The sequence below is a fragment of the Trachurus japonicus genome, chromosome 22 (assembly GCF_045865225.1).
Source record: "Trachurus japonicus isolate A0001 chromosome 22, Traja_1.0".
Classification (NCBI taxonomy): domain Eukaryota; kingdom Metazoa; phylum Chordata; class Actinopteri; order Carangiformes; family Carangidae; genus Trachurus; species Trachurus japonicus.
In genome coordinates this window covers 24,321,551-24,340,952 of record NC_140928.1, presented here as the reverse complement: position 1 = coordinate 24,340,952, position 19,402 = coordinate 24,321,551, and the positions used below count along the sequence as shown (strand labels likewise).

Genomic DNA, 19,402 nt, shown 5'->3' with positions numbered 1-19,402 from the left:
GATCACACCGAGTCTTTCACTCAGAGAAGCAGGCTAATCAGCAATCAACATCGTTAAAGTTAATAGTTGTAAATTTGCTCAGTTCACCAATCAAACAGAAAACTGGTTATCAGCTCCACAGAGAACATGTTGAGCACAGACTGGGAGTTTTGTGTTTCCACATTAACTTTGAGCTGCTGTGTTGAAACGGCACCTTACAGAGAGTTCCCTCCGGGGAGAGCCCCTCTCTGTTCCTCACAGTCTGTGCGCTTCATGGATTTTACTACACTTGAGATCTGCAGCTCTGACTTCAACAAAGACCCTCAGAGCCTCAATGTGCAGCAGCCCCGGAGGCTGGGGCGCAGAAAGAAAGAAAAAAACACTATCAAAAGTTCCCCAAAAACCAAAACATCTACTGTGAAAGTCCGCCGCAGCGCGCACACAGTTTGCAGTGAAGTTGTGCATGCGTGGCCAGGCCACGGCGAGCCCCGCACAGTCCCACTCACTGTGTCACTAAACACTAATAAGCAACAATGTGGTCGGGATGCTGCTCTTACCTTGCAGGTTCTGCACTCGGATGTCACTGATCTGTCCGATAAATTCCTCCCGCTCGAACCAGTCCTCCCACTCGTGTCCGGCCATCTGGAGCCGCGGGAGAACTGCTGCAGGATCCTGGGCAGGAGCACGGAGAGGAGAGGAGAGGAGAGGAGAGCTGCTCCCCCGGCTGCAGGGGAGAAGCTGCTGCTGCTGCTGCTGCTGCTGCTGCTGCAGCGGGCTGCCTATTGTCCGGGCGGCCGACCAGGGGCCATGCAAGCCGGGGCAACTCAGGGTGAGAAGAACGGGAGTGGGTTTTGGGAGTCAGTGACCGGACATCGCTGATGTTTCACTGCGGCGGCTTTCTTCTTCCCGGAGCAGCTCTGTGACTGAAGCCCGGAGAGATGAGTGGAGAGCAGGGGAGGAAGGAGCCGCAGCACCTGGTTGGTATTTCCGAGGTGGGATGGAGCTGATCCAGAGCCCGCCCACCTCTCTCTCTCTTCCTCGCTCACTCACACACACACACACAAACACACACACGGACAACACTAGTAAACAGCAGAGAAAAAACACACCACCAGTCACCAGCAATGTTATTTTCCCATGAACCTCACATTTTTTGTAAATTACTTGCAAACGTTTATCAGTTTCATTTAAATCTTTTCCGCCATAAATAGGCTATAGAGTGAGGAGCTTTTCTGCAGCTTCAAAGTTAATATTTTCTCTGTTTTACATTGTAGCCTACACTGATTATCTTTGAGTTGTGGTTGTGTCTGGAATAATTTAATAGTCAGTTGCAGCTCCATTTTCTACAAAATATCTACATGTAGCCCATTTCATTAAACCAGAGACATCAAACAAGTTAAACCTCTGCTCTCTTGCAGCCAGAATAAAAATAGCCTATGCTTGACCCTTTTTATATACTACAGTCTATGGTTTGACCACTGCTGGTTTTTGTCCAGTCTGGTTCCACATCTGCTGGACCAGTTCTGGTGTAGCTATGCACACATTTTTCTGGCTATCAGTCAGTATAGTGAAGGATAACAGCTGGACTGTACCCAGATGTTGATAGGCTATATCGGCCATGGATTTTGGGCAATAGACCTGTCTGAGTAGGTTGAACAACATCATTAAGAAATAGCCTTCTGCATAGAGCGTATTGATTTTTATCTGGATTGATGAGCTGAACCACACCAACAGGAAACAGGTCACATCTTCATTTATCAAGGCCACTGATATCACTTGGTTCATCATTGCTTCTGCTGTCAAACCTGTGAACCAGGCGCTGATGTAAAGGCAGATTAAAAGATTTCCAGTGTTAGCTGGAGGTGGTAGAGGTCTGTTTGGTTTGTTCCTGTCTTCAGCAGATTATGTAACAGTCATTCATTATAGATGCAGAGGTCTGAGCCCCATCCACACTGTCAGCCCACGTCCTCAGCTCCTCCACCGTGCATGTCTGTGATGAGATGGCGTGCCTGAAGTGGATACACAAAAACTGCACTGACCCAACTACAACTGAACTGTGTTGAATGAAAGAACGTGGACTTGCATGTTACTGCAGGGGAGAGTGGATATCAGTTCTTGGCCTTGGAAACTGTAGACTGACAAAAAACTAATGACTTTTCTGGAGTGTCGACAGCCTCTAACGGATGGAGTCTGTTAGTTGTCATGGAGATAGCTCATTTCTTATCACATGTGATCTTCTGTCATGGGACAAGAGACAGTTTTATGAATGGGGAGATGATAAGCCCTGCCTTTGCTGATGCCGTTTCTGAAACTCCACAATGGTGAAGTATTGAACCTGCAGAATGAAACAGTCAGTGATAACATCCACTGATGAAGATATAGGCAAAAGCTCAGGAAACTTTGAGTTTATAAGTCACACTATGGCACAGGGTGAATCCAGTCCCTCATGATTCAACCATGACCCGGATGACTGGGAATCTTCACAGACTTATTCCTTCAGAAGCATGAACACACATGTTTACATGGTTCATGTGGCTCGGTCCCACATGTACTGTATGTTCTTACTGGCCCAGATACTCAGCAGGGCATCAAGAGTGCTGTTAGTGTCGGGGCACAGCAACCAGGGCAACCTAGCTCTCTCACAGTTTGGTGTTTTCCTGACCTTGAAACTCACTCGGTCCATCTGTGTGGTGGCGCCTGACACACGGTGCACAGGTGGGAGAGGAGAGGAAACAGGTGGGAGGTTTATTCAAATCAGGAAGCGCAGATGTGACTGCTGTGAAATGCAGCAGTTCCCCAGGGAGCTGGAGATTTCCTGCACAGAACTGTGATTCTCCCATTAACCGTGTCTGTCGGGAATCTTGGTGGCTTTACATAATGTGGGAGTCGAGTTAAGTTTATCTTTATTGTCCACCTAAGTGGAAATTTGTGTTTGGCTCCCCCACATAGAACTACAGTACACACAGACAAGTGGACAAGAAATAACACATGCCAGCAGCAGTAGGTTGGAATCTAACCTATTGCTGCTGGCATTTGTTAGGATAAAAACAAAATAGAATTTAAAAAAAAAGAAAGACAACCTACTTAAAATCAAGTGCAGTCATTTGTAGTGAGTGCTGGAGAACTAGTCTGGGGCCGTTGACTCGCTGTTTTGGTAGGAAACAGATCCAGGGTGAGAGAGACAGGCCTTTCCGTCAAAATAAAAGCACCGAGCTAATAAAATGCGGTAAAACTCTTTAATTTAAGGAATATAATTTACAAGAAAGTCCCCGAGCCACCAAGTTAACATTTTGCTTTTATTCTATCACAAGTTAATGTTTATTTTATAAGTTTTATGTTGGTGAACACTTTTATTTTGGTGAATTTGGTGATTTTGGTTTCCGCTACAGACAGGAACCAGAATGCAGACGAAATTCGAGGTAACGGACACCAGGCTCTTCGCTTGTCTGAAGAGCCTGGTGATGCGAGGCTACTGGAGAACAGGAGAGAAGAGAAGAGGTGCAGAGGAAAGTTTGGTCATGCAGATTCAGTGGTGCACTGCAAAATGGATGGTCCTCCACCTGCACAGCATCTATTCAAGTCACTAAAATTCCACCTTTATCTTGTGTTTTTCAACCAGCTGATTTGTGACCGTACATCTGCATAAGGATTCATGCTCCTCTCTAACTATACAGTTCGTAACACTTGTGCATAAAACTTAGACTCTGATGCAGAGAAAAAAAACACAGGAAACACTAAAATGGTTTGTACTTGTCCAGTCCGAAGGCATACACAGGTAGACAGGCAAAGAAAGCAACTAAATCCAATCAGGGAAAAAGTGCAAAAATAAAGCGAGCATGTACACACAAGGGCACCGGTGAGAATCCGGCAGAGAACACATGGAATAAATAGGTCAAGACTAATCAAGTAACAAGGTACAGGTGTGTGGGAACAAAACTGGCGGGAACCAACAGGAAGTAACTTTAGACAAATTACATAAGGGTCATGACTACAAAATAAAAGAGGAAGTGACTGCAAGACATAGGAACAAAGACTAGAAAACATGTCACACAGTTAACATCATCTGAAAGGATTATGTTGTTTAAAATGATTTATACACAGAAAATGAAAGTCTTACTGTATGTGTGTAAACCTGAAGGCCTGATCCTGGTTGAGACACCTGGATCAGGACTTTGTGGCCCAGCCGGCGCCCAACACCACCTCCAGATGAGAGAGCAGAGCATCAAGATGGTCAGAGGAAACATCAGAGTCTCAGATTCAGACTCAGAGGAGGAGTCTTCTGAGACCAGAACCAGAGACTAGTAGACACATCAGAACAATTAACAGTTAGCATCTTTTATTTATTTAGTTTTTTGTAACTGGCAGTGGCTGTGGTGTTAGTGTCTCTCTGAACTGCCAGATCAGATGTATTATGTATTCAACTTTTTTTTGTTTTTGTTTTTTTGCTCACTGATTAATACTTATAATGTACTGCTGTAATATCAGCCTTTCACACAGTTGTCACAGTCTGTAATGAAGAAAAGAGGGGTAAAAAATAACACCAAAAAACTTCATTTTAAGTTTTAGTATCTTGTTTATGTAAGATAAATGAGTTCTGTGTTTTTCATGTGAGTTGTGTTGTGAAAGTGAGTCATTATTTTGTGTAACACACTGTTTTAGTATTTCTTCTCATTGAATTTGTACTTTGAGCTGAGCTTTTGAGGCTTCACAGTGAATAAATGTGTTTCTGTCTGTGCTGTGATCATTAGGTCCAGGCTGAAGCTGTGTCTGCTCTCTGTACACTGTCACCACAGGAAATGAGGATCATATTAGTGCAGTGTGTTTATACCCCTCAGGCACACAGTCATATTTCAGTTCACAGTTGAGCTACAAGGCTTCAGAGCTGCAGGTGGAGACGGACCGACACTGAACTGAAAACCTTTTCATGTCAATTTCAAATTCCTTTTTTTTTTGATAGATCCTCAAAAGGCGATACAAAACCAGTTCAAGCTTGTCTCCTATACATACAGTGAAGGCTACAATTACTCATTATTAATTTCATTATATTATGTCAGATGGTTAAAGGCAGAGCAGCCGCGCACATCCAGTAAGGCAGGTGCTGGACTCAAAAAATATGTCAGAGGGTTAAACGCACCACCAAGATCAGACTTGTCAGAGGCAGCTGTAGGCTACCTGATGAGTACGATATACATGTTCAAGACATGTCTTCAAACCATCAGTATCACATACCTACTGTATTTTCCTTTTTTCTTTTACTCCTTGTTTCCAGCCTCAGTGTCTCTGTCTGTGGCTCATATCTCAATCTAATTTTGGTATCATCTTTTCTAATGCAAGATGCAGTTCTGTCCAGTGGTGAAAATTTAACTTATATACTCTGCCACATTTTTCCTGCATTAAAGCCCCAGTATGAAGAAATTCCCCCCATCTAGCGGTGCGGTTGCGTATCGGAACGTATTCTTGATGTTGCGTTCACGTAAAATCGGGCAGAAGTCAGACAGACAACAGACGCTGCATGGAACAGGATTAACAAGCGTCTATGTAAACAAGTGGTCCGCCAGCACAAGGCAAAACAATACAGGCGTGACAATATGTTGTCATGGTGATGCATTGTTTACCTGACCCATGTTTTAACGTCTTTCTCTCATCGAGTAAAATGACATCCAGCTGGCAAACTCACACTACACAGTGGTGACAGTTTTAACAGGCGCTACCTGGAAAACTTTCTCCCCGAGCCGACAGTGAGTTTCTATGGTTACCTATGGTCACGCTGCCACTGAACGTAAAAAATGGCGATGCAACATGGCAGCCTTGGTTCGGTGCCCCCACCCCCATCCCCTTGTATATTTGTAACAGCTCATTCTAAGGTACGAGAAAGCTTTCATTTGTATGCGGGTGTGATTTGACTTCAGTGAAATACGTATTTATGAAAGCAATATTTGATTTTTGCTAATAAAAAGCCAAATAAGTTACATACTGGGGCTTTAAAGTAAAATACTAATGATCATCATTTTTCTGTTAGCCAATATAACAATTTTATCTGAGGTTTACAGTTGCCACATAGTTTTCATGGAGGTCTGTGTGCCTTTACAGGCCTCAAAAATCTGCTGATACAGATTGCTAAATGGAGAATAGTAGGAACACATACAAAAGAAATGTGTAATTTAAGAGATGAATGATATAAGTCAGTCTGTGTTAATGATGGGCTGTAGATTAGCATACATGGGCTACTGGAGCTGTGTCCAATCAGTTACATCCATATCAACACATCTGAAGATGCTGATTGACATGTTGTGTCTATACTTTTCTTCACACCTACACAGAAATGGTAATTCATGTCTGTTTTCATGCTCTATACTATTTAAGCTAACCACTGATGTGATCTTCTTGCCTCAACCTGGAAAAGAGAATGTGTAGCTACTTCTAAAATTACCATTTATACCTTTGAATGGGGCTAAGAACTGAAGTCCGGTTCCACTTCCTACAGCACATACTGTATATTTAATCTCTTGTGGTGAAGCCCACACAAGCTAACACAAAGTGGGATTTCTATAAATAAACACAGATGAGCGAAAGAGAGAGAGAGAGAGAGACATTTGCATACTGACCCACATGCAACCCAGGTTATTTTCTCCCTGTCGGATGCTGTCGTTTAAACAGAGTCCATGTACCCCAGCCCACACAGTACAAACCAGAAGCAAATGTTATATAACCAAAGTGATCCTCCTCCTCCTCCTCCTCCTGACATAAACAGGATCCTTTTTTTTTTCCTAAAGTGAATGTATCAACTTTAAAGTTGATCCTGATCTTGGCTGAGCTAAAATCAGCAAACGGCCGGCGCACATCATCTGGAGTAATCTGTTTAAAAGCCATCTGGCACATCTCACAGCCCCCAGCTGTCCTCAACAAATAATCAAATCACACAAGCAAAATACTTCCATCACAACAATCTATTTCTTATAATTACTGTCAGACGGTTACCACACCACATATCTCAACCGGTGACAGCGCTAAAGATGGTTCTGCATGTCTGTGATGTGGATGCTTATGTGGTTAATGTGTAATCTCATACACATGTCAGTCAGTTGGTGTGTGTGTGGCTTTTATCTGTTAAGTGCATCGGCCCTGTAATTGCTGGTGGGGAATTCAGGGAATGCCACAGACGAGAGAAAGTCGTGTACCGAGGCAGTGACAGGGCCGAGGAAGAGCCAAGAGGTTCTCGACCTTAATAGTTCTCATGATGGTTGTCAGGGTTCTCACAGCCAACATAAACAGTGAGTTACATTAATGTGCAAAGCCAAGAAACTACAGCAGCCCCACAACAACTCTCAGCTCAATGCTAAAACTGCACTAACAAGATGCTAAAATACAGTGACAATGTGTCGCTGCTGCAGCGATGCAGATCATCCTCATGGTGATACGGAGGAACACTGTGACCAGATCATTTGCAGCAGAGTCATCATCACCCTGCCACAGAAGCCCTGAAAGACGATCTCCTGCAGAAGATAGATGTTTTCGGGGAGAGAGGATCATCCATCCACTCTGACTGTGACTGTAACTCAACCGGGAGGAAAATGAATCATCGCTGTAAACGTCATTTTGAACAGAAAACCTTCATCCCACCAGCCGTTTGGAGGCAGCTGCAGTCATTAGGTAGCTTCTGTGTTAACCTGAGTAATGAATTTCAACAATGTAACTCAGAATCGGGACAGCATGAGAAAGATCTCAGTGGAAGATTCTAAATCTAGGTTTGTAGCCGACTTCCTTCAGGATTTCATGCCTCCCCAAGTCTATCTGTTTTCCAATTTTCGGTTCTGTCTGCAGTTTCTATTTTTTCTCTAATCTGTGGCCATGTTTGATTTGATTGACAGCTGTACGGAAGCTGTCGGCACAGCTGGAGCTGAGGAGGTGGAGGGAGGTTCTGTAGAGTCAAACGTCTTCACCACCTGAAATCACACACAGGTCAAATTCATTCAGACCAAGTTGACTTGTTTCATGTAGCTGTCATTGCTATTGCTGTTGTTGTAACTGTGATTGTTGGATTTCAACATTATTGTGATGTACTTCAGCATTTACATAGAATAAAATAGAATAGAATAGGTACTTTATTGTCATTCAAATACACAGTGTGCATAGAACAAAATTTTGTTTCACTGACTCTTGGCACAAAAAAAATATAAATATAAATAAATTATGTACTGGCTATATCATTCACTTGCTATTTGAATTTATTCTACCCTTTAATCCACATTTCAAGACTGTAATCCAATTTGAGTGTGAGTGAAATTCAAAATGTATTAGTCAAGATTAAAGATTTTTAAAGTTTTGCCTCGCTGCATGTTAACTTTTTCTATTTTGATCTGCACAAAGCAAATGTTGTTGTTTTGTTTCATGAAAACATGAACACAACTCTGATCTAATGTGTAGCATCATGTTTGTGAGATTCACATTATTATTCTGTTTTTATGCATTCTCAACTTCCATCATCAAAGTATTTTTTCTTTCGCTTCGTAGTCTGTGTTTTGCAGCAGAGGAACTAATGAGCCTCACTCTGCATGTTACTGTAAAAGCCTCCCACACCATCACATTTACAGTCACCACTCCATCAGTGTGCTGTTAAACCTCCACTGTGTTGTTTCATGTCAGTTTAAATGGGGAGAGAATAGAAATAACAGAGTCTGGTTCAATATTTAATAAAAAAATAATTATGAATTGTAGATATTAGAATTAAAAGTCTTTTTACAGGTAAATATTTCTGAATTCCCTGCATCATCAGTTATAAACTGAGTGGTCCGACACTGGACAACAAACCAAATTCAAGTACTTGCTGATGATAAGATGAAGATAAGACAACTCCTGCCTCAGTACGCTGCTCTCCCACAATTATCCTCTAAGAAAAGTACGTTTTGGAAAACATTTAAAAAGGGTGGGGTGGTGAGAGTTTGCAGCAGTAGTGTGTCATGGGTATTTTTAAATATGTATTTTTAAGTTGCTGAAAATAGGAGAAATGTCAAATGCCAGAGCACTAAAAAAGACTAAATTTGGAATTCATTATAGCAATTACATGCATTAGGCCTCATTTAGAAATGAATTGTTATATTTTAGGCCAACACTTGATTCTGAAAAAAAAAAAGCTCTGCAGTTCATTGGGGTAAGGAAAAAGCTGAAACACACAATATTCCCAGCATGCACCACAAGTATGAAAGAATAAGAGAAGGAAAACCCTCCCTTCCTCTGTCCAAGAACCAACGGTGACATAACTGAGTTTAAGCAACAGAATGAACAATAATAATGTGTGATCGATCACAGCTCTGATTAAACGTGTCACATTCTGCTCTTACAGAAGGAGAGAGAGGGTTTAACAGTCTCTGTGTCAGGAACATGGAGTGATTTGCTGCAGAACACTGAGCTGTGACAGAGCTGGCACTCAACACATAAACAGGAAATGAGCCACAACTCTCCAATTCTTCTTCTCAGTGTTTAAGATTTGCCTAGTTTGACCTGTGGGTTTCATCTACTGTATACTCTGCTTTACAAATATCTGTGTAGATGAAGGAGATTTAGACAGAGCAGAATCCAGATCTATATCCACCTATATGTATTTCATGGTCCAGCTGAGCAGAAGTGCAGTTTGCCCCCCAGCTCTATCTGATGCAGTGTTTCTACAGGCTGAATGTTGACATGTCCATTAGAGGACAGAGGAACAGGACTAACAGGGCAAAGTCCTTCCACAGCCTGAAGGACACTCAGCCAATCAGCCGCAAGATGACCCCTGACTGGAAATATGAAGGACGACTGGTGTCACAGGAAGAGTAATAAAGCATTTCCTCAATCCATCAATGGGCCTTCAGTGCTCATAAGACCAAACTAAATAATCACAAATTGGCCATCGGCTGTAATGAGCTCTCTGATTGGTTGGAGAGGCGATCTGTTTTTGAGTGTCACAGAGAGGCTGAATGACTGAGCTAATGGATCAGCTGATAGTGATGAACTCTCCACTCTGCTCTTTGCCTCACAGATTTTAGCTACTTTTGGTTCAGTGTTTTGGTTTTTGTCCTGAACTGCTCATCATGATTATTTCTAGTGGCACTGTGAACCCACAGAACAGACAGTGGAGCATTTAACAGCTAGAAAGCAGCACATCCCTCTGATACTATACAATAGATGTTGTCATTGAGTCAATACATAAAAGACATTATTTACTTCTCGTGATTAACTTGTCTTATTTATTTTTGTGACATTAATGTTAGATTTAAATATTAAATTGATTTTAAAAATCAAAGTTTTAGTTTTGGGTGCTGAATTTTGGAAAGTGTAATTTAAAACTTAACAATTCTTGACATATTCTACATTCATGTATGTTTGCATATCTTTATTTATTTATATTTTTTATCTACTTTATAAACCACTTCATATTATTTGTTCTTTGTGGAGGGAGCGACTGTAACTCCACCTGATTACACTGGTTTAACTAAATATTTAGTTAGCACATTGCAAACTACACAGCAGCGCTGACAACGTATGTTACTAATTAGCAGTGTTGTGCAAGAAATAAATCAAACTGCAGCTTTAAAAGTGTGAAAATATCAACACATTAAATTCACACTCGTAGCTAAACAGAATAAAGACGATGTAGCTCTGCAGGTCAGAGGTCGTAAAGGAAAGAGGAAGTGTGACAAACACTTAAATAATAGACTATTTGCATTTGTCCTGTAGATTCAGTTGTAAATAAAGAAAAGAAAAGAAATCAGCCAAAAACTTGGCAAACTGAACTGAGTGGACACTGTTTGGAGAGGCACCCCTTTGTGTATGAGGTCCTGTGGGGACAGGAAGACAGATCGGAGGTCAGATCTGAGGGAAGGATGAATGGAGTCAGATACAGAAGGATCCAGGACGACAGTTCACCTGTCAGCTCCATCTGAAGCCAAGGACATGCTGAAGTTTCTTCAGCACAAAGTCAAGTCTGGGTATCTGTGAAGAAGCTGGAGGACGCAACTACAACACACACTCATTCTGTACACTGGGTTCTGTTGTGAAGCTCACACAGTGTAGGAATCGGTCATTTGCATCACATTTTACAAAGTAAAATTCTATTGAAGAAAAACTAAATCAGGACATGCAACCATAGCACAGATACAGGTTCATCAGGTTACATGCACTTCATTTCCTTATATTATCCTCATCTCCACACATACACACAAACACAAATTCTTCCCCTCCCTACCACAGACACAGCCTCCCTGTCCATCTGCTGTGTGTCTGCCTGGATACAGAAGGCTGGAAGCAGCCACACACACACACACACACACACACACACACATTCCCATGCACTCAGACCACAGGCAGTTGGGGGAAGGACGAGTCAACACTTGACCGCACAAACACAAAGTTGATAGAGTTGAGTGTTGTGCGACACAGAGAAATCTGAGCGACCGTCACAGTGAGGGGCCACATGTGACTGTGGAGGCAGATCCATAGGAAGCAGGACACTTATAGGACAAACATAATGAGAAGTCGTCCTCAGTTAGACCTTAACCCAGTCTCCTCTCTCCTCTCCTTGTCCTCTAACCTCTGGTTGTAGCTGACCTCATCCCTCAGAACAATCATTTCACTGTCAAATCAGCTGCAGCTCAGTCTGTGTCCACAGTCTGTGTGGTGTGTATCAGGTCCCATGGTGTTACATCAGCACTGTCTGGATTACGCTCACTTTAGAGTATTTGATTTGAGATTACATGATTGTAATGCACTTGTGGACAAGTGGGGATTTTGGTGTGAATGTGATGATGTGATGATGAAAATGAAACGCCTTGCTCTATGTTTTTCTTCCTGCACTGAGACACTGCTTAAAATGTCTGTGTTAACGTGCTGGTCTTGTGATGCTGAGACCCAGACTGCTACTTTTATTTTCTCCTTTTGCATCATCTATTTAAAGGGGACATATTATGGAAATATCACTTTTTTCAGGCTCGCTAGGTTGAAATCCACGTGGTTTTATGAGCTGTTCCCTCTGTTGTCTGACAATGTTGTCATTAGTTTTCGAATTTGCATAATACCACCCCTACCTGTGAGTACTGGTACCAGTAGAGAGGGCAGGTCAGGGTGAGCAGTGGCTGATTTGCATTTAAAGGGACAGGCACTGAAACCAGCTGTTCTGAACAGGGCTGTTTTGAGTGGATGAAAAGAGCTGTGATGTTTGATTATTGGGGTATTTTGACCAAAGCATGTCACAGACATGTCTTTAAGACACCTGGGAACTATTTTAATTTGGGGGAAATGGGCATTATGTCTCCTTTAATCTTTTGCTTTCCCAGTTGTTTCTTCCTAAATCAACATCACCTTTTCATCTCTCGGCCCAACCAGGAAGAAACTTGAGAGTCCTGCTTGACATCCAGTTTCCTTCTCTGACCATGCTGCATCAGTCTCAGGGTTGTCATATATCAGAAAACACAGGCTCTACCTACCAGCGCTGGGGCCAGAAGGCCATAGATATACTGTAAACAATGCATTTCTGGTGAACCTGCCTCCACACACAGTAAAACTCTTACAGGGGTTAAGGTCTCTAATGCTGGCTGCTCATGGCTTCCCACTGCTAATTGAAGTCGCTAACGCACCCTCAGAGTGAATCTGGCACCTCCATCCAGGATGTCCCTCTGTCTTTATGAGTCTGTTCCAGGCTCCTCTCTGTAGCCAAACCCTGCTTTTGGCAGTGGCTGCCTGTTTTTCTGGAGGGAACTGACAAATTATGTAGCTGTCGATCTAATGTGGACGACCTGCTGGAGGGTCAGAGGGTTTCAAAGACACCTGAAGAGCCTTTTAAAAAAATCTGAGCGGCCATCGGTGAAAAGTAAGACCAGTTGTCCGCTCTTGCTTTTACTTGCGCTGGAGATTGTTTTCTCATCCTGAGTCAACAGTAGAGTTGATGTGAGGCTCCATTATGCTGCTTACAGAGATTTGTCAGGCATTGTTATGCTGTCTGCTGTCTGCAGCAGCAGCAGCGCAGCTTTTGAAAGCTCTCTGACTAATCAATGTCATTCTGCTGGGCTTCAGTCCAATCCAAATCAATGTGAGCTGAGCCCCATCACAGCTCCTCGTCCAGGACTCTCAGTGCTCAGATAATCACTGTCGCTGTCCCTGAACACCTCTTTCAAACGCCGAGTGCTGCCCTCACGCTGACAGCTGCCTGTTTCTGCTCTTTTAGTCGGTAATGGTGTGAAGAGCAGAGTACAGGAATAAAATATTAGCTCTGCTGTGATGTCTGACCACTAAGTGGGCTCGGTACCAACACATCACACTCCTGCTGTGATCTCTGAGCTTTACCAAGACGACTGCACTTTCTTCAGGGTCTTGAAGACTCATTTAAAAGGTCTCTTCACTTCTTGCAGTTGAATAGCTCCAACCATTTGAGAAGAGTCATTGACCCACCTGCTCATCATGTGAGTGGTAACTGTCACCTGCATGGTCTCACTGGGAGTGGGCTCAAATACTGTAATTTAGGGGCAAATGGTAGAGTGCTTGCAATGCAAGAGGAAGTGGGATTGATACCCACATTCCCCTAAAGACTTTACAATCATTTCCCAGTCAGGGATCAATAAAGTTTATATGATCTAAGACAAATTTTCTACACATCCTTTATCTCTTTATTGCTGAGCACTCTAAAAATACTGGGCCAAAACGCTGCTCTAACTACAGTAACATCTGTATGTGAATGTGTGTGAACAATTGTGATGTGACTGGCCAAGCCCAAGACAAATTTCGTCTTTGAGGACAATTAAGTTCCTCAAAGAGAAGAATAAAATTATCTATCTATCTATCTATCTATCTATCTATCTATCTATCTATCTATCTATCTATCTATCTATCTATCTATCTATCTATCTATCTATCTATCTATCTATCTATCTATCTATCTATCTATCTATCTATCGATCTATCTATCTATCTATCTATCTATCTATCTATCGATCTATCTACAGTATCTATCTTTTTGAAGGGCTAATATGTGATGTTGTAGACCACCTCCTCCATGGTTGTTTCTCTTTGATGTAAATCTCCTTAGGAGGCACTTGTTTAGTAGCAACTGAACTTGATCCATATTCTGATTAAAAACTAAAAGCAGGCAGTTGAGGAAGAAGACATGTCACATGTGTTCCCTCTGGGTTTACACTGATGCATAGTGATGAGTTGAACTCCATCTCCTTGGCCAGAGCCTGGAGGAGTGAGAGTATTGACGACCGAGGGACGAGTTAACACATCAATCATGACACAGTGCGTCAGAATAAATCAATGTGATGATGTAGTATCACACAGCTTCAGATCAGTGTGACCTGAAGTTTAATAGTCAGGTCGGATTCTCTGGTTTTGTTTTTGATGGGCTCATTTTTCCTAGGATGGATGGATTTTCTTAAGGTTTGTTTCAATACCTCATTTTCTGTTGATGTTTGATTGACACACAATCAGGTGGTGTGGGGGCAGCAAGAGTGTGTGTGGGCTTGATGTAGAGGAGGTGCAGAGACTCACATCGGACTGAACTGGCTCAGATCGTCTCTCGGTGAGAGCGGAGCAGACTGACGGCGACTGGATCCTCCTCCAGCTCCATGTACTTGGCAGAGTGTGGGCTCCAGATTGCGGCACAGCTCGGTGGGCCCGGCTGGGAGGCTAAGGTGAGAGCGGCGTGGGAGGCTGTGAGCACACACACACACACACACACACACACACACACACACGCTGGACACACTCGTACAGAAACACACAGACATGATTCCTGTAGATAAGACGGTGTTTGTGGAGAAACTGGACTATGAAAGCAGGAGGTGGAAACAGGAAACAGAGAGGGAGCTGCAACAGTGTTAGATTCATTTACACTTCATGATTTCTGATGAAATATTGACCATGACTCAGGATGAGGAAATAAGAACATCGACACTATCACAAGTATGTTTACACATCTTAATCTCAACAAAGCCCAGGCATGGTGAAGATATTGAGAAAACATTTTATGCACTTAAAAGATCTCCAGATATGTGAAGAACCAGGAGTCCTGCAGCAGATGGAACTGATCTGGGATCACAGGAAGAGACAGGCACTGCAAAGATGGCGGCAGAGGAGGAGCTCACTCTGAACTTCAGAAACCCATGGGTTATTCCACCCATCTTCATTTACAGTCATCTTCAATTTACAGTGTGATTTTTACTGCACTTTGTATAAAGCAATTTGATAAATAAGAACGACTCATCACTTTACTATGAAATAAGGAATGAAAACATGAATGGCTTCTGGTCCACTGGAGAATAATTAGTAGCTGACATTGTTTCTTGCTGTTGTGGCAGGAAAGTGTGGGCAGATGTCCGTGTTCCTGTCTGATAAGGTGTTTTTGGACCGATAAGACCGCAAGAACTGGCACCAGATCCCAATCTGGTTGCTGCTGGTCAGGATACAGCTGACGTAAGGACAGCAGCCCATTACTTTCATACTTAAGAACTTTAACGGAGACATATTATGCCCCTTTTCCACAAATTAAAATGGTTCCCAGGTGTCTTAAAGGGATAGTTCACCCAAAATTCAAATTTCACACATTATTACTCACCCTCCTGTCGACTAAGGGCTGGGAGAAGTTTCAGAGTCCTCCGTGCCTTCTCGGAGTTACAACGGGGCTCCGTGCAGCACTGTATGTCCATATGACGGTTGTGAATGGAGCTCACTTTTCTTCATCCAAAAAACATCCAAATACCTCCATAGTGCTCGTCTGTAATGTCCGTCTTGTATTGAAGCCCCGACATGAGAAATTGTTCCCGAAAAAAATTAAATAAGTCTATATTTTAAGCTTGTTTGTAGCGGAAGCTCCCAGCACTGCTCTTCCTGGTCCGTCCAAATCCTGCGAGATTCCGGCAGAGCAACACTGGGAGCTTCCGGTACAAACAATGATGAGCCCCGTCCCACCCCTTCTACTGGTACCAGGTAGGGGTGGAGTTATGCAAATCCAAAAGTTAGTTACACTGGAAGACAACTGAGGGAACAGCTCATAAAACCACTGATTTCAATCTAGGGAGCCTACACATTACTGTTTTTTTTTGTCAATTCTCACATTTTGGGGGCCGGAAGGCAAGACAAACACCCAAATATATGTTAAATAAGAGCCTTCAAAAAGTGATATTTCCATAACATGTCCCCTTTAAGTGCTAAACTCTGGGCTTTGGGTTATACACAAAGACTGGAGGTACAATAGGAAACTGTTAGTCCTGAGTGAGAACTGATCTCAGAGGACATCTGATCCTCTGAAGGTGATGGAGAACAGAACAGTCAACAGTAGTCTGATGATGATGATCACCCTCAAAATCTGGTAACTACAGTAAACACACAGACTCCAGCTCAGAGTGTTTTCAGCAAATCCTTTCAGGACTCATTGTATGTTTATTTCATCAGAACAAAAGACATGAAAACAATCAGTGGTTAAATACAAGCTCTGTTGCATAATATGAAGCATTTCTACTGTTCCTAAACCTTAATAAAATATAATTATATCCCTTTATAAAAAAAAGCTCACTGTCTTCATCTGTGCCTTGTCATGATCTGACACCAAACACACAAGTGCTCTGGACATTTTTGCATATAACGAGTGGACTCTTCTTCAGGACCAGCTGTGCTCGGAGGACTCCAGTCCTTTTACATGTTGCATACAGTCTCAATGTTACAACATATAGAGGATCTGACCAGGCGGAGGTTGCATAGGCTTCTCTAAAGGGACTCATGCATCATAGACAGAGGAGAGCAGTGCAATAAGCAGCAGACTCTGTCTGCAACATCAACACACACGACAGGATGACACCTTATATTTAACCTGTTATATAACTGTTATACAGCTGACTTAATAAATACGTGTATATGTAGTTATGGCACCGAGCGCAGCTGATTAACACGGAGCTTTAAGGCCATGAGAACGGATCACCTTCAGTCATGTCGACTGTTTTTAAAGCCGCTGCAATGAAGCGTATTTACACTTTCAAAATCGTCGTCAAAATAAGTTTTGATGGTGAAGCTGAAACCTGTGAGATGCCGATGTCTGGTGGTCAACTCACCATCGTTATCTTCTTCTTCATCACCTCATTCACCCTCAACTATCTGAGAAACACTGGATTTAAAGGTTTAACAGGCAGCTGCCTCATTAAAGGTGCAGTTTTCTTATGTTTCATTTGCAAATACTGTAAATTATCAACCGTTGCAGTACAGTATCACTACACAAAACAGTAAATCTGGTGTGTACTGAGGCTTCCTGGTGGTTCACCTGGTAGAGCTCATACCACAGAGGCTTAGTGCCAACCACAGTAGGACAACAAACAAACAAAGAAAGAAAAGAAAACATACAGTATACTGGTTACTGAGTTACTCAACAGATCAGATCAAACTGTTTGAGGAAGACGGAGCCTGTGTCTGTGGTGTTGTGCGTGGGAAGAGTTTTTTCTAAAGTGGCTAACACACATTTTTCTGCTGATCCTATCCACAGGAGTTACAGATGAGTGCCTCACACAGAATAAGATGACCTATCACTTCAGAGTAGGAACGTATTCGCCTATTCATGGTCAGTGACGGGGCATCAGCAGGTAGCTTAACTCCTGCTCTCGAGCAAACTTGGACCCGACGGTAGAAATCTGATATTTATCACTTGAGGTATCATCTGAGCTCTATCAATATTTCTTTAAAAGCCAAATTTAACACATTACACACACACGCTGTGGTTCTCGTTGTGTAAGAATCTGTTACAGGCAAACCTGATCTCGCCACTGTTGCTGCGGCAACATGATAAACCAATAACACACACAAAACAGCCAAAAAAACTAGGGAAACTAGCTGTGAAAGTGTGTGGAGGTGTTTGTGTATATTTTTAGTGCTGTGCGTGGTGTGAAGAGAGAGAGAGTGTGGGATAAAAAGAGGGTTATTTTGGATTTTCAAAAAAAAAAGAAAAGTTTTACAGCTCAGACACTGGCATCAGGAGAAGACTTGGGCCCAGTAAAACATCAGAGGCCGAGCGGCTGTTTTCACTGGTGTGAAAAACACCGACCACTCTGTCCAAGCCAAAACAAATCAGCCCTGGTGAGGTGATTGTACAGTTAAACAGAAAGAACAATGGTGAGAACAGAAAGGAACAAACATCTAACAGATTTTTGGTTCTTCAAAGTACATTCAACAAATATTAAACGGTTCATACTGAGAGAAAACACACACGCGCACACACAGATCATCGTCTTTTCGGAGTAAAGCTCTCACTCTGTTATGTTTGATTGTTCCTAACTCAGTCCGCCTCAGTTTGTTCACACTGTGAGAAACATGATCATAGACCTGATCATCAACATGATCGGCCCTTAGATACCAAACACTGTGTCACCCAACAGGTTCCAACAGGTTCTCCTTGTCTCCGCCTCTGGTCTGGTCTGTGATATTTATTTGGAAGCTGCTGTCTGCCTGAAGCCTGAACTCTCAAACAGAGGACAGAAGTGAACCAGTCCAGTTTCAGGTTTCTGTTCAAGACGTTAGAAGAAAACCAAATCTCCAGTCTTTGGTCCTGCTTAATATCACATCAGTTTGTGTTTAAATGAATGATGAATTAAAACAGACAAATGAAAAAGTGATTCTATCACATCATGTTGTATGTCGACACTGAAAACAGTCAAATATGAGAGTGGACAGGGTGATGGGCTTCAAACATCATGACAGACAATATTACTTCAGGGTTTATATAAATGATGCTGCAACTAAACAGCAGTGTCAGGTTTTTGTCACATGTTGAGGCACAATGTAATGTAATCAACACAGTGACACATCTGCTCAGTGTTATTAAAAATATTTCAGTAGGAAGTATCATGATGTTCTGTACGACTGAGCAGTGGCCTGCGCCTGCTGCGTCAACATTTTACATCAGCTCAGGTGATGGATGTGGGACGATCATTGTGCATAATCACCGTGGTTTCAGTGTGTTAAGAGAACAAAGTGCAGACGTAGCTACAACAAACCACAGTGGAAAGTTTCATGTTAATAGAAACCCTCAGTTTCTATCAAACACATTCAGACTGGATGTGGTCCAGAGGCTCAGTGTGATGTGCTGACTAAGCACTGTGCATCACTGAGCTTTTAAACTGAGTGCTACCTGACTGCTAACTGGTTACTAATTGACTGCTAACTGGTTGCTAATTGCTAACTGACTGCTAACTGGTTAGCCTACTAATTGACTGCTAACTGGTTGCCAACTGGTTACTAACTGACTACTAACTGGTTGCTAATTGACTGCTAACTGGTTACTAATTGACTGCTAACTAGTTGCTGACTGGTTACTAATTGACTGCTAACTGGTTGCTAATTGACTGCTAACTGACTACTAACTGGTTGCTAATTGACTGCTAACTGGTTGCTAATGACTACTAACTGGTTGCTAATTGAC

At 42.4% G+C, this 19,402-nt stretch overlaps 1 protein-coding gene across 1 annotated transcript in view; it reads right to left on the bottom strand.

The window, feature by feature from the left end:
* clmna (calmin a) overlaps positions 1-665 on the bottom strand; it is a 43,470-nt gene extending 42,805 nt beyond the window's left edge. Inside the window, exon 1 of the mRNA XM_085767206.1 lies at positions 537-665. Within this exon, the coding sequence (XP_085623332.1) occupies positions 537-621 (85 nt within the window). The 5' untranslated portion in view covers positions 622-665. The remainder of the gene's footprint in view (positions 1-536) is intronic.
* Between the last annotated feature and the right edge of the window lie 18,737 nt (positions 666-19,402).